This window comes from Echinops telfairi, unplaced genomic scaffold, assembly GCF_000313985.2.
Source record: "Echinops telfairi isolate 266 unplaced genomic scaffold, ASM31398v2 ScPeMD7_17;HRSCAF=63, whole genome shotgun sequence".
NCBI classification, from domain to species: Eukaryota; Metazoa; Chordata; class Mammalia; order Afrosoricida; family Tenrecidae; genus Echinops; species Echinops telfairi.
This window is the reverse complement of record NW_022103914.1, coordinates 717,900-734,267: the sequence shown is the minus strand read 5'-3', so window position 1 is coordinate 734,267 and position 16,368 is coordinate 717,900. Positions and strand designations below refer to the sequence as shown.

Below are 16,368 nucleotides of genomic sequence, written 5' to 3'. Positions count from 1 at the left end.
ATTCATGATGTTCATCTTCTCAACATGATCGCTGAAGACAAAGCAGGTGCATAAGCAAATGTGAAGAAAGCTGATGGTGCACGGCTATCAAAAGATATAGTGTCTGGGGTCTTAAAGGCTTGAAGATAAACAAGCGGCCATTTAGCTGAGTTGCAACAAAGTACACATGGAAGAAGCACACCAGCCTGTGTGATCATGAGGTATTGATGGGATCAGGTATCAGGCATCAAAGAACACAAAAAATCATATCATTGTGAATGAGGGGGAGCTCGGAGTGGGGACCTGGACATTCCTTACAGAAAGGTTGCCGGGAGGAGACGAGCCAGCCAGGGTGCAGTGTGGCAACGATGAAATATACAGCTTTCCATTTAGTTCTTTACTGCTTCCTACCCCCCACTATCATCCCAATTCTACTTTACAAATCCGGCTAGACCAGAGGATGTACACTGACTGGTACAGATAGGAACAGGAAACACAGGGAATCCAGGACAGATGAACCCTCAGGACCAGTTGTGAGAGTGGTGATAAATCAGGCGGGTGGAAGGAAGATAGAGTAGAAAGGAGGAGCCAATTACAAGGATCTACATATGACCCCTCCCTGGGGAACAGACAACAGAAAAGTGGGTTAAGGGAGACATTGGACCGTGTAAGACATGACAAAATAATAATTTATAAATTATCTAGGATTCATGAGGGAGGGGAAAATAATGAGCTGATAGCAAGGCTTCAAGTAGAAAGCAAATGTTTTGAGAATGATGATGGTAACAAATGTACAAATGTGCTTGACACAATGGATGGATGATGATAAGAGTTGTATGAGCCCCCAATAAAATGATTTTAAAAAGTAATAAGAAGAAAGAAATTATAGCCCCCTTCTTGGGAGAAAAAAAAGAAAAGGAAAAAAAAAAGATGTGGATGATAACACAGTTAACTGTATCATAAATGGGTCAAAGTGTTTCATGAATAACTTTAGTCCTTTAAACTATGGACGTGCAGATTACTTCCTCATTTACTACACTAATTATAAATGCCTACGTGCTTGTATGATTATGAGGAAGAGAAAGTAAAATACTATGTATGCATAAACACTGAACAGGAAAGGCTTTCAGTTTATTGCATTAATAATTCTTTTTCGGAAGCCTTTCTAAGTGGTTGTATCAGTATCTATGGAAATGCCATCACCATAAAGAAAAATAATCTTTGTCACTAGAAGAAACTTTTAAATCACCTACACCTTAAATGTTTAAATTGTGTTTTCTCTATTCTTGGGGCTCTGGGTTGTGTCTTCATTTGCTGCTACTCTTCCTCCGTGACATTTTTAAGCCAGTAGAGCCATTTGTCCAGAATGGTAGTCATTAGTAGCTATCGAGCACTTTTAATAGACATGTAAGCCTAGTCTAAATTGAGCTGTGGTGTGTCAAATTGACACCAGATATCAGAGACTTGGTATGAAGACAGAATGTAAAGCATACTTAAATTTGTTTTTATCTTGATTACATCTTGCAGTAATATACTATGTTCTGGTTATAGTTACCCTCCTTCCCCTCTACCTCCGTGCCCCCCCAGCAGTTTTGAATGGTTAAGCACTTTGCTGCAAACCTGAAGGTAGCAGTCTAAACCCTCTGGCCACTTTGCATGAGGAAAGACCTACCGATCTGCTCCCACTAAAAATTACAGCCTAGGAGAAAAAAGTTAAATAGAGGAAAAAGAATTACAGCCTAGGAAACCCTGAGGGCATTTCTAATTTGTCATATTAGGGTCACCATGAGTCAGAATCAATAGCACACCGCAACATAGAAGCATCTTGCTATACTGTGTTATAGCAAGTGCAGTTCCTGTGGATATAAACATTTCAGTATTGGCAGATGTCATTTTAGTGATCATGGCTCGATATTAGAATGATGTAAATGTATCAAATTATTGTAAAAGAAAATTAAATCACAGGGAGTGACATCCATAAAAATAAATGATGAAAGAAAAAAGACCAACCTGTGTGACATGCAAATGGATAAGTCACACAGTACTTATTTTAGAACACTTAAAAATACGGTGATTTGATTAATCATCCCTTGTTGGATATTTGTTGACAGCAAAGGAATTAAGTAAATTTGAATTTGAATTACTACTATGAACTCATGATGTATTAAAAAAAATAACTACTGAAAAGGCCTAGAAATTATTACTTTGTAGTAGTGAGTACCTCTGAGATTGTGGTCTTTAGAAATTTTAATTTAAAAGGAATATAGCTAATTTGGAGTTCAAGATAGAATATTCATGATCTCTATACAATATTTTTCATATCTTATGCTACAAGCTCACTGGAATAGCCTTAGAAAAACTAAGTGAAAATAAAGTGTTCCATTGGCCAAAATTGAGGTATTTTGAGTATTGAGAAAAAGACTGTAGATTTTTGGTTTTGTGCAAATTGGGTGAATAGAGGTGGGATTTTTTTCATCCTACTTGAAACAGCAACCGAAAAAACTAAACAAAAATACATGAAACCGTCTTCCAGACATCACACAATGAAGGGCCAGTGATCTCTGGAGATGGGAAACAAGAGACGAGTGCTAGCATTTCCCTAGCTCCCTTGAGAGTGTTCACAAGCTCTGATAAAAGGAGAGGGAGTCTGAGGAGAGTCCAAGGACTCCATGAATTGAAGGAGGAAAAAAGCTGAGAATTTTGGGTGAGACCAAGGCAAATTTACAGTTCAAAAAATAAAACACCAGAGAAGAGATTGCTGTACAGAGAGAACAGTCTGGAGTTTTGTAATAGGTTTTCGTCCAATAATCAACAGAATATTGATCAGGACATCTGTATGACGAAACAACTACCCAAGGCTAGAAGAATACTGTCTAAAAAGATTAGAGGGACAATGCTTAATCCACAGAGCCAGTAATAATGGCTATTGCCAGAATGGTAAAACTCATAATTTGTGAGAATTCAGGGACATCTTTCCTTCGTCGTAGAGTAGAGCAGCAGATTTAACATTATTCCAGACCCACCAACCAGAAAAGTGACATCCGAAGGATCAGACTGTTAGCATGTAACTTAGCTGCATCCACAACAAAGCTCAACAAGCTATCTAGGAATACACAAATATCCAGTACCCCCAAGTGAAGTTCACTGTCAGGCATCTAAATCAAGATTATAAGGTATATAAATAAGAAAACATGACCAATTCATAATGAGAATAATCATTTGAAACGTAATGCTGGAAAAGAGAAAGCTGGAGTGGCTGTAGAAAATCATGGTTTACCATGCCCTGGTGGTGTAGTGGTTACATGTTAGAATTGTTTTTTCTTTTTCAGTTATTCAAGAGAAGAAATGTTGCTACAGCAGAAGAAGAAACAGAGGAAGTTATGTCAGATGGAGGCTTCCATGAGGCCCAAATTAATAACATGGAAATGGCACCAGTAAGTAACATGATGAAAGGAACACTTTGATTTTTTTGTGATGTAGACCTGAAGTGTAGATCTTCTTTTTTGTCTTAAAAAAAAAATTAGGTGACTACAAAAAGCGCTTGCCATTTCATTTTTCGAAGAAGCAGAATACTTAATCTCATGATGCAGTAAATGTTTATTATCGGCATTACATTTCAAATAATGTTTTAGTGCGAAAGGCTAGCTTAATGCTAAAAACTTACAGTAAATATAAGATTAAATTATTCCTTAAAAGTTGAACAGCAAGAGACTCTTTAAAGGAAGTCACAATTGGATATTCACTTCAATTACAAAATTGGACTTACAAAGAGACTTCAAATGTTTGTGGAAAAACTGAATTAAGGTATAATTTATATAATTAAATATACATAATTTTATGTATAATATAATGTATAATTAAATGTATAATATATATAAAGTATAGTTAAGGTATAATTTATTTTTCCATGTACTTTTAGGATTTGGAAACCCCTTATATTTGTATAATTTAAACATTTTTCCCATTCCTGGCTTATTTTACTTACCATATTTTCAAGGTTCACCCATACCATAACATGTATCAGAACTTTATTTTTCTATAGGACTTACTTCTGTTCCATTATATGGCTAACATGTTTATCTATTCATTGTTGGACATTTGTTATTTCTACCAGTTTAGCTATTGTGAACAAGAATGGAGGACTGGTATAATGTAATTTTTGGGGGGTTATATGAAAAGAAAAGAAGTTTTGCTTTATATGTATTACAGGTGTTTAGAATTTCAGTTTATAGTTATTCATTTAATTCTTATACTAGATTTTATATATAAACATGGTTTTACCAAATAAATAAGTAAATAACCCAAGCAAGAAACATACATAATACAAAGTCGTTTTTCTTACACCTCAGCCGTCCAGTTTATGTCCCTCAATTGGAATCACTGTTATTAGATTAATGTTGACATTTTTTTTATAGAAAATGAATTTTTCTCCTCACCTCCACACTTTTTTTTTCTTTACAAATAGATGCATATTTTACGTAGTATTTAGGGGTTTTTTTTCTTCTTCCTAGATTGATAAAGATGAGAAAGATGAGGCTTTCTACTCTGGAAAAGAGTTAGCATCTTAGGAACTCACTGGGGCAGTTCAACCCTGCCTTATAGGGTCACTGTGAGTTGGAATTGACTCGATGGTAGTAATTTTGAGTGTTTTGAGGTTACTGCATGTAGGATTCTAAAAATATTAACCTTTCAGGTTGTATACATATATTAAAAGGAAAGGGATTGCTGAAAAATTACTAATGTTTTTAGTGTAGTCATACTGAACACCGATATATGATATAAAATCATGGTCTATAAATTTGAGGTGTTTAACAAAGAGAAGAGCTGAGACGTCGATCGATTATAGAAACTAGTTGCTGGGATCTTTTGTTTTTAGAGCCTGGTTATCATATAATTACTGTTGAGATTAGAATTCTCATTTGGCTTGCCAAAGAAACAAGAACTCTAAAACTTACTATCTGTAGCCAGTGTAAAATCTCCAAAGTTGAAAGTATATGAAAATGAAAAAAGCTATGGGTTGCAGTGAAGACAGCACTCAGAGAGAAATTTATAGTAATAAATGCCTACATTTAAAAAAATGAAAAAAGGATATTAAAATAAGTTTAGACGGCGGTATTGATAACAAAAGAGAACAAGACCTGGTTAGTACTTTTCAGTGTTGTACGAGGGCGTACTTAAAAAACCTGGATTTTTCCCCCGCCAAAGCTATGTATTTTTCTTTTTTTACAGATACCACAGTTTATTAGGGGTTACTAGGGTCAGTATAGAGAAAGTTGGGGGTGGAGGGTAGAGTGCTAGAAAAACTACATGGATTATGGAATGGTATGCTTGCAAACAGACTCTTGTAATTGCTGTCAGTGAGGCTTAAACCTGTAAACAACTGAACAGGCAAAAGTTGTGTGATAGATATCAAGGGGGCTTCAAAATGTTTCTGGGAAACTTCCATTATTTTAAAATTTACTGGGGCTATTTCTTGCTGCTGGTTTGTTTGCTGGCCTGCCCTTCCTCCGGCATGACCAGGACCAGGGCCTTCATGATACCTTGCAGGGCTGATATGGGTTTGGTAAGCTTGGCGAGGGTGGATTCTGCTTTGTTCTCAATGGTCTCTAGGTTGAATTCCACCTGTTTGGTCATCTTTGGACAGCTTAAGTCAGGTTGGCCGTTGCTAGGCTATGTGCTAGGAGAGGGGAAACGGAACCTCTCCAGCCATCGCATTGAAGCCATACTCCAGATCCCTCGGCTGACCACACTGAGCTGAAGTGCAAGGAGTCTGGGGGAGGAGGGCGCCAACTACACAGTGCTGCTCAGGGTGCAGGTGCCCCGCTGGATTTAATTTTTTTTTTTTTACAAAACAACCTTATCACCTTCCAAGTGCTCTCCATTACTCTTAATACATTTGTCAAAACTGCGATTCCATTCTTTTTAAAAAAAATTTTTATTTGCGATTCCACTATTGAAAGCATTTTCAAACTCATCTGTTTGGATGGCTGACAGCACTGCCCTTTTTCCCCCCACTTCTTCTATGTTGCCAAATTGCTGTCCTTTTATGTCCCTCTTCATTTGCAACAACAAAAAGAAGTCACACGGAGTAAGGTCAAGTGAATAAGGTGTAGGGGGCAAGAGAGGCAAGCCGTTTTTTTGCCAAAAGCTGGCACACTGAGATGACTGCATGAGCCGGTGCATTGTCGTGGTGGCAAAATCCGTCCCCTATCTGCCACAAACCAGGCCTTTTTTGTCACATATTGTTACACAATCTTTTCTGAACCTCTAAATAGAAAGCCAGATTATGGGTCTGACCTGGTGGAATGAGCTTCAAATGTGTACTACAAGTTGACATTTTCGTCTTTCGACAGACGTCCAGAATGAGGTTTCTCATTAATCGGCATTTCACCGATTGATGAAATGAGAAAACCACTTGTACACTTGAGGTTTTCCTATAGTACTGTCCTTGTAAGCTGTGTTCAACATCACAACAATTTCTGCAACATTTTTCCCGAAAAGGAAGCAAGATTTCACAGCTACATGCTGTTCTCTTCAATCAGCTATCACGAGGTTCAAGCAAAACTGCTTTTACAAAAAAATTCACTGTGACCAGAAAACTTTCAGACAATGCTTGCTACTAGATGCACTAACTCAGATCAAGTTGCTCAGTGGTTGCCTAGCGGAAAAATATGTACTCTGAACGCGGAGCTTGGTGGGTGGGGGTGGGGCTCCTCCCCGGTATAATGGTTTTTAGAATAAATACAAGGATAAGTCAAAAAGTATTGCTACTAGGGATTCAGTTTATACATGCAAATGGTTATTCCAAACACACTATGTTTAACTGTGATCAGTGGATTCCTTCAGACAAGTTCTCTCAGTAATACACACTTGTCTTGGTCTTGTCAGGATGCTTTGGGGAAAAAAGGAACAAAATTTGTTCAATGAAGGAGAAAAATCATTTTGAAGCTAGGGTTAATATCAGAGTTTTAACAAAGCTTATATGTGGATGTCTTAAATCCTTAAAGCTTTGGAATAATTTGATGGGCATGCTTCTCCGTAAGAAATCCTGTTTTAGCAAGTGCTTTAAAGGAAGGTCAGGAAGACCTCAAAGAGAGCCAAGATGTGCCATTCTCAATAAATGAAGACACTGGCTGATGTCTAGAAACTGGTGGAACAAGACAAGACCATAAACTTGTCATCAATAACTGCTGAAATTGGGATTCTCATAGTTTGACATTTTTAATTTTAAGCAAACAGCTTGCCTTCAGCAAACTTTTGGCTAATTGAGTGCCAAAAGCCTTGCAAGAAGATCAGTTAGCTAAAAATCGATATATCAGTCTTCTAAGCAAGGTCAAAGCTAATGACAGTCTTATGGAACAAACTGTAACTGGCGAAGCATTTTGGATGTCCCAAAAGGAACCATCGAGCAAGGTCCCATCAAAACAGGGGTTTCGGATGGGGTCTACCGGCCATTTAAAATGAAGTCGGCGAGACCGGCTCAGAAAGCGATGAAAATTGTTTAATTTAGACTCCAAAGTGCTTGAATGAAACAGGATGATCATAGAGTCTTCTTATAAGGTTGAAGGTTTAAGAAAGTAAAAAAAACAAAACATACTGTATTGGTGAGAAAAAGGTCAGGAAAATTGCTCCAAGGAATTCTTGTCCATCATAACAATGTACCTGCTCATTCTTTGGGGATATTATGGACTATCTTGTAAGAATTTTCATTGGAAAACCTTACCTCCTGTACCCTGCAGTTCTCATCTTGTTCCTTCACCCTTTTTATTCTTAAACTCAATATTGAAAAATAATATGATTTGAGTCTCTGAAGAGCACAGAATTCTTCAGAGGTCTGAGAGATGGAAACACTGCCTTCAGAAATGGATAGACCAGGGATAAATGATGATATATTGAGGATTGTAGTCAGTGATCAAAAAAACAAGTCAAACCAAACTGACTACTATTGAGTCGGTGCCAACTTGTAATGACCTTGTAGGATGGAGTAGAACTGCCCATGAGTTTCCGAGATTGTAACTCTTTATGAGAGTAGAAAGCCCTGTCTTTTCTACTCGTTTTGAACTGCTGATCTTGCAGTTTGTAGCCGATCTTGTAACCCCAGCACCACCACAGTGCTCCGTAATCAATCACGTGAAACAGAAAGGGTATAGAATTGTTGAATGGCTCTGTGAATCTTTACAATTCGTCCCTCTGGGGGAAGCTAACCCCCCACAGCTAATCACGGGTTCAGTAGGCTCAATTGTACAGTTAAAATATATAGATTATAATAAAGTCAGAGAGTAAGAGATAGGAGAAAGTAAAATGAAAGAGTCAGACACATTTCATGGTAGCATGCTCACCTCCTGGACGTCCATGATCTCAACAGCTGGGTCCGCACACAGTGTGGGCAGAGGGTAGGAGAGGTCTCTCTTTCTGACCAAGGCCCATGTATACGTAGGGGGGCCGTGATTACAAGTAACCACACCTGTCATAGAAAGGGGATGTACAATAGGCATAAGCGTGACAGGAAGGGGATGAGATAGGGGTGTACACATAATAGGAAGGGGAGGGACTAGGGGTATACATGTGACAAGTAGGGTGCCTAGATTCAATATCGCAGCCTAACCTTGGTCATCCTTGAGTGGGCTTGACCTCCCTGGGCTCTCCTTCAGGGAAACAATCTACTATCCTTTTTAGAAGGAAGTGGGTCCTACTTAGAGTGGGAAAGACTGTACAGTCTGATTGCTCTAGATGGCTGATAACCCATAGGGAGCGTAGCCGCTGACCTACTTTAGTTGACCTCTGAGTGTATAGTCATTTGCCATGTGTAGCAGCAAGCAGCTAGGTTTGGCATATATTTGGGGGAGACAACTTGGGAGAAATCTTGCTGTATCCCACAACCCCCCCCATAATTAAAAAGATCTAGATAATTTGTTGAGAAACAGCTTCCCATTTTGATATTTATGTTTAATAAAAGTTCCTGATTTTGCAGCAATACTTTTTGATTTACCGTGCTATCTCTAGATCGAGGGAGATTAACGAAATTCTTCATAATTTGGTGGTGGTGGTGATACGTTTTTCTAAATTATTTATCTTTATTCTGATTGTACTCCGTAAACAAACATTTGATGTTTTATACCATAGGAAGTTAGAAGGATACTTTAGAACGTTCTCTATGTAGATGACAAATTTTATGCATAAATACGTTAATTATAAAAATGAAATTTGATTGGATCGTGTTACCTATTTCACTCAATCTTGATCATCTGTTGATGAACTGAACCTGTAAATACAATAACTTGGCATTCAGAATTTTCAGAAAGAGCCTTATTTGTCTGTTCTACTCCATGAGTTATTCTTTTGTCAGTTAGCAACTATAACTGTTCTTGAGCGTATTTCCTCATCAGTAGAATAAGAATTACATGACCTACTTCATCATGTTATGATTAATTGTTGTAATTGATCAGAAAGGAAGAAGATAATAGATTTTTTTCAAGGACACAATATTCAGGAGGAATGGAAAGACTTGGCAGCCTGCCGAATGCAATGGAAAGTTAGGATGGGGATGGAGATGATCATGTAAAATAGAGTACAAGGGGGAAAGAATGGTAACTAGTAATTTCAAGAATGTCTGAAAGTAAGCAATACATTATTAAGTTCTGTGGTAAATAATTTGTATATAGATTTCACTCCCTACCCAAAGGTAGAGCGTTTCTACGAAACTTTTTGGAAGCTGATATGGTGTAAAGCAATGATGTAATTAACGTAAGTTTATATGGGAAAAGTGTTTTTAGTGTTCCAAGACCCCCAAAATAACCTACCCAAGTCATGACAAATAACACAGGAAGCCTAAAGTAAGTAAAGTCCAGCGGTCACAGTTCACAGGTACAGTGCTGGCTTGCATGCTGAGTGGTGCAGAGGACAGGAGCTTACCCAAGGCGCGCTCTTCCCCTCGGGCTCACTACCTTTCTAGCAGATCGCTGCATAGCGAGTGCTGAATGCCAGTTTCACTTTTTGCCCTTTTTGTAAAAGCAGAAATCCTCTTCAGATTTCTTTGGCTTTGCGAAAACAGGTACTAACATAGGTCTTTTTTAAAAAACCAAGTGGTGTAAAACAAACAAGAGGAAACTGTAATTTTATCAGCATCATTGACTTTGAGTTTCAAATTTTAGAATTAGGCCTAGACCAGAAACATAAAGCAATATGAAAATATGATGAACCTACCTCAACTGTTACAATGTAAATAATATTAATGGAGATAACAAGTGGGCCGCAGGTAATAAAAAAGTAAGGCATAGAGAGAGCCTTATTTTACTAAGTGGGTATTGAGACTCCATACTGATGGTAATGTGTTCAGCCATTTGTACATATTGTAGAGCTGCGATATCTAGAAACTGAAAATAGTGGTACTACAATATGGGAAGTGCATTGGTGAAAACCCAAACCAACCTCACTGTCATAATTGTGTTAGTCTGGGTAGAATAGAGAAGCAAGTCCATGCACACACATATGCATATAAGAAAGAGATTTACATACAAGAGCAATGGAACATTGAGTAAACATCCCAGCCCAGTCCAGATCAAGTCCATAAGTCTGATATTAGCCTATATGTCTGATACCAATCTATGAAGTCCTCTTCAGACTCACGAAACACATGCAATGATGCCAAATGTACAGGCCAGTGGGTAGAAGAAAGTCTTTGGATCCAGTGGTGTTGTAAGCATCTCAGCGCTGGCAGGGGCTCTACGTGGCTTCTCTGGCTTCAGAGGTCTGGTTGCATCAGGGTAGGTCCGTGTGGCTTGTCAGCTGCAAAGTCTTCCAGGGAGTGGCCGAGAGAGGAAAGTGTTCCCTTCCCCAGAAGGCCATGCCCATACAGAAGCCTCATTGGCTATGATCTGATTGACAAGCTAGACTCCATTCCTGCACTCTTAATCCTCAAATTGACATTATATATCTACCACAATAGTGCTGATTCAGACTTTAACTTTTTATGAGAGCATACAGCCTCATCTTTCTTCCAGAGAATGACTGTTGGGTTTGAACTACTGACCTTGTAGTTAGCAGCCCAACATCTAACCCATAGTGCCACCAGGGTTTCTGGTGAATTGATGATATTAGGTAGTCCTCTAAAATACTACGCTTGATAGCTGAATATTTAAAGTTATTAAGAAATGTAGTAGTATGCTTGAAGTATGAAGGTAACTATCAGAATAAGAGTAGTGATTGACTCTTGAGAATAGAGAAGTAGGTAGAAAATAGAATGGGAGGGCTCTTACTCTCTTTTTTCCCTTACTCTCAATTCCTTTCATGCGATATGGATTGGGTTTGTTTTCCTTAATTAGACAGCATTTAACAGTATTTACATACCATCTCAGTTGTTAGTGCCTGGCTTAAGTATTGTCATGAGTGTTAATAATGAGAACCCTATTTGACTAAGGTCAGCGGTACTTTTCCCTTAGTTCTTAAATCCAGAAAGTTTTATGAACCAATAGTTTCTTCTAAGTTTATGGCAAATTAACCGGATAGTAAAGCTCACGTGAGATGGTGTATAGTCTTCATCACATTAAGTATCATTCATATTTTTGTTGATGAAATGTTATTTATGAAATGCTGCCCATACACTCCTGGAATTCTCATGTACATGCACTGTATGTTTGGAAAATTAGTAACCCTGAATTCTACACTTCCTCAGTTGGCTCCCAGAATTTCAGCTAGCAAACTGTGAATCTATAGTTGGAAAACGTATGTAATGTCCAGGTGCCTCCTCCATCTAAATATCAAGTTATTATATATTTTTTTGGTTATATTGGTGAAGGTTAATTAGTATCTCTTTTTTTCTTCAGTTTGGTAAGCAATCCCTTATTTATAAAAAATTTATAATTAAGAGAACATAGACTCCTTGTGTAAATAAAACAGGAAGGGTGGAGGGAAAAATACCTCTCCCTCTCATGCATATCCTTTCCTAGAGGTAACTGTCAGTTTAATATACCTTCATCTTTCTCCTGAGGAGTGCCTAGTGGTTTTGAACTCTTGACCTTGTGGTTAGCAGCCAATGCATAGCTACCAGAGAGAGGAAAAGGCCTGGCAATCGGCTGCAGTAAAGATTGCAGTCTGAGATGCCCCACGAGGTAGTTATAGGTTTATACAGCAGCAACAGGGATTGGTGACCCAAGTTCGGCACTTAAAACTTTATGCAGCTTTCTTCACAATTTGATCTTGCTGACTTTACCCTTTACGAAATGATAAGAACTTACTGTGACAAGTAGCCATGGGAAGAATGTTAACTGTTAATAACGGGGATGAAGTGTAGTGGGAAACCAGAAAGATTCAAATATAGCAAGAAAATAGTGTGGGGGGGGGGAATTTTAATAAACCCAAAATAGGGACTTTAAATAAATTTTAAAAATCAAGTATTGAATTTGGCAGTAGCGGGACTCTGTGCTTTTTTTTTTTCAATATATAGGACAACCTTATGCTCATTCAAAAAGTATTTGTTGGACATCTATGGTATGCTAGCCATTAGTGACAGAATGGTAAAACAGATAATATCTTTAGCTTTCAAGAAACGTATTATCTACTCCTGGGATCCAGACAATAAACAAATAAATTAAGAATAATATCTGATAGTGCCGAGAGCTAGATCCTCGGCGCTCATTGCCATCAGGTCTGTTCCGACTCAAATGGGTATTCAGATAGAGATTGAGTGGCTGTTTTAGATATGTAAAGGGTGTGAAAGGCTGTTTTACAGTTTGGCATTGTACCTGAGAGCTAACTGAAAGGAGAACAGCCAGCCATGTGACGAGCAAGGGAAACCTGATAATTTAAAGGAAGATTTAAAGGCGAGGAAGAACATGCTGTTTTACGAAGAACAGAATAGTCGCCACAGGCGCTTAAAGTGTAGTGTGCTAAAGATAAAAAAGGGCCCATCTCCTGTAGATCCATGGAAAAGGCTGCATATTTTTATAAGGGTGGGTTTTGAATAAGGAATGTCTTCAAATTTAAGTCTCTGATGTGAGGCAATGGATAGGACTTCAGATCAGTTAACATCTGTAAACCTGGGCTTTGACTGATTTTGAAAGGTATTTCTCATGACTGTCAAAGGTGGACTAGAACTGATTTTTGTATTATTTTAAATATTAAATTATTAATATAAATTTGGTTGAGATATAATTGCTGAAATTCTGGCATTACATTTTTCACATTGGAGGTCTTTGTTTACTTTTAAGAGGAATTAAGGAGATAAATTATTCTCCAGAGAAAACCCTTCTACGTCAATAAGAAAGCAAAGGAAACATGATTTGCTTTTACTGTGATTACACTATGTTCCAGGACGTGGGGAATATTTGATCTTTGTTTTTGCATATGCCTTTTTTACTTTTGGTCATTTTTTTTGTTGCTTATATTCACTTTTGCTGGTCCTCTTGGTTACTTCTTTTAGACCTTTAGCTTCCCAAAAGACTATAAGCCCCTTTCTTAGTATTTATTACTAAGATTGTTTTATTACTGTTGTCAGCATTTTAATGATAGACTAAGAATCTACAGTGATAACCTTGGTTGTCAAACTCATTCTGTTCCAAATTTATGTTCAAACACCGAAAAGTTCAAGAACTGAGCCTATTTTTCCCATAAGAAATTATGGAGAGACGTGACAAAATAATAATGTATAAATTATTAAGGGTTCATGAGGGAGTGGGGAGCTGGGGGGGAGGGAAGGGAAAACACGAGGAGCTGATACCAAGGGCTCAAGTAGAAAGGAAATGTTTTGAGAATGATGATGGCAACAAATGTACAAATGTGCTTCACACAATGGATGTATGGATTGTGATAAGAATTGTATGAGCCGCCCAATAAAATGATTTTTAAAAGTTTATGGTGAACCAAATAATTGGTTCTGAAGCTCCAAAGTGACGCTGATAAATTCATTTTTACAGGACTTTATCTCACTATAGAAGCTGTTAACCTGCTCGCAGGTGTGCTCTCACCATAGAGTTGTTTCTAATTTATCCAAATTGACTGTATGTTTCAATTTCTTAAAAAAAATTTTTTTTTTCAATTTCTTTGATAGTTTGGATTCTTTGTTAAGTGGTTAAAGAAATCACACCTTGTGCTACATTAGCTGCTTTAATCACACCGCCTGCACCCCCCCCCCCATGATAATGTTGACGTAGTCATGCTGTATGTAGCCACCAAATCAGACATGTGGCAATCTGACTGAAATTTCACAGTGATTACGCTATTGTGGTTCTCACAGTTTTCCTCCTAGCTCTACTGCTGGTTTCACTAACTTTCTTTGGAGCCCATAGTTAAGATAGTTTATAAAAATAGGGTGTAGAACCAAAACAAACAAAAAACCCACAATGAGGAGTGTTTTAACGCAGTAACAAAAGCATTATGTATATATGATAATTTTATTGGGGACTCGTACAACTCTTATCACAATCCATACATCCATCGTGTGAAGCACATTTGTACATTTGTAGCCATCATCATTCTCAAAACATTTGCTTTCTACTTGAGCCCTTGGTATCAGCTCCTCATTTTTCCCTCCCTCTCCTCCCCACTCCCTCAGGAACCCTTGATAATTTATAAATTATTATTTTGTCATATTTTGCACTGTCCGACGTCTCCCTTCACCCACTTTTCTGTTGTCCGTCCCCCAGGGAGGAGGTTATTTGTAGATCCTTTTAATCGGTTCCCCCTTTCTACTCCACCTTCCCTCTACCCTCCCGGTATCACTACTCTCAGCACTGGTCCTGAGTGGTTCATCTGTACTGGATTCCATGTATTTCCAGTTCCTATCTGTACCAATGTACATCCTCTGGTCTAGCCAGATTTGTAAGGTTAGAATTGGGATCATGATAGTGGGGGAAGGAAGCATTTAAGAACTAAAGGAACGTTGTATGTTTCATTGTTGCTACACTGCACCCTGACTGGCTAGTCTCCTCCCCGCAACCTTTCTCTAAGGGATGTCCAGATGCCTAAAGATGGGCTTTGGTTCCCCACTCCACACTCCTCCTCATTCACAACGATACGATTTTTTGTTCTTTGAGGCTTGATACCTGATCCCATCAACACCTCGTGATCTCACAGGCTGGTGTGCTTCTTCCATGTGGACTTTGTTACTTCTCAGCTAGATGGCCGCTTGTTTATCTTCAAGCCTTTAAGACCCTAGACATTTTATCTTTTGATAGCTGGGCACCATCTGCTTTCTTCACCACATTTGCCTATGCACCTGCTTTGTCTTCAGTGATCGTGTTGGGAAGGTGAGCATCATGGAATGCCAGGTTAATAGAACAAAGTGTTCTTGCATTGAGGGGGTACATAAGTGGAGGCCCAATGTCCATCGGCTACCTTAATACTACACTTATAAATATATGCACATAGATCTATTTCCCCATCATCATATATAAATATACATATGTGCATGCCTGTATTTAGGCCTCTATAAGTGCCCTTTGCCTCCTAATTCTTTACTCTATTTCCTTTTACTTTCTTCTTGTCCCACTATCAAAAACATTATATATTGTCTGAGTGAGAGCAGTTCTTAAGACTGAAGTGTCACCCCCTTTGTGTCTGTGGCAAGATGTGAGATTCACTCTTGTCCTGTACAGGTTTTTCCAGTTGGATATTCAGTTTTATCAAGTAAAGTTAAGCACACTGAGCAGATTTTTCTCAAATTTTGTTGCTGTTCCAGTGGTAGAAAATTTGAACTTGGAGCTGTTCCTTCTGACAACCAGGTATCATGGTAGCACGTGTAATATATGCTCACTTATCATTTCACACACTGTGTAACTCTTTAAGAGAAACATACTTAGCTTAATAACTTGGCCATAGTTTATAGTCTTCTGAGTATAGTTTATATATAGTTTTCTTTTGAATTACCGGTATAACTACATTTTACTAATTTTGCTTTTTGTTTGTGATCCCAGGGTGATGTCATTACTTCTGATATGATTGAAATGATATTTTCCAATAGTCCAGAGCAGCAGCTTTCAGGTACACAGAAATTCAGAAAACTGCTTTCAAAAGGTGAGTTTTCAATCTTTTGAGGTATTTTTTCATATGTAATATTTTTCTACAATCTGTTTTCCATAGCACATAACATACTATACAGTAAATTTCTCAACAGACAGGATACATATAAACATATAATTTTGAGTCATGCCTAATGTCTGAATTGGTTTATATGTAGGGTCTTACTAAGACCAGAAATTAGTAATATTTATTGTTTCTGAGCTGTCCTGTGAAAGACCTTAGAGCTGTTAGAACAGTACCTGAGTACTATTCAATTTGAGAAATTCCATCTTCTTTTAAGAAAAACTTTGGAGGAGAAAACAACGGGACTGACAGTTCCGGGGGGACATGGGAGAGGGGGAGGAGGGGGGAAGGGAAGAAGAGGGGATAACAAAC

At 38.0% G+C, this 16,368-nt stretch overlaps 1 protein-coding gene across 1 annotated transcript in view; it reads left to right on the top strand.

Moving 5' to 3' along the window:
* The window catches only part of KPNA1 (karyopherin subunit alpha 1), a 70,270-nt gene that overhangs the window by 18,076 nt on the left and 35,826 nt on the right, over positions 1-16,368 (top strand). Inside the window, exons 3-4 of the mRNA XM_004712229.3 lie at positions 3,309-3,413; positions 15,888-15,987. Of these exons, the coding sequence (XP_004712286.1) occupies positions 3,309-3,413; positions 15,888-15,987 (205 nt within the window). The remainder of the gene's footprint in view (positions 1-3,308; positions 3,414-15,887; positions 15,988-16,368) is intronic.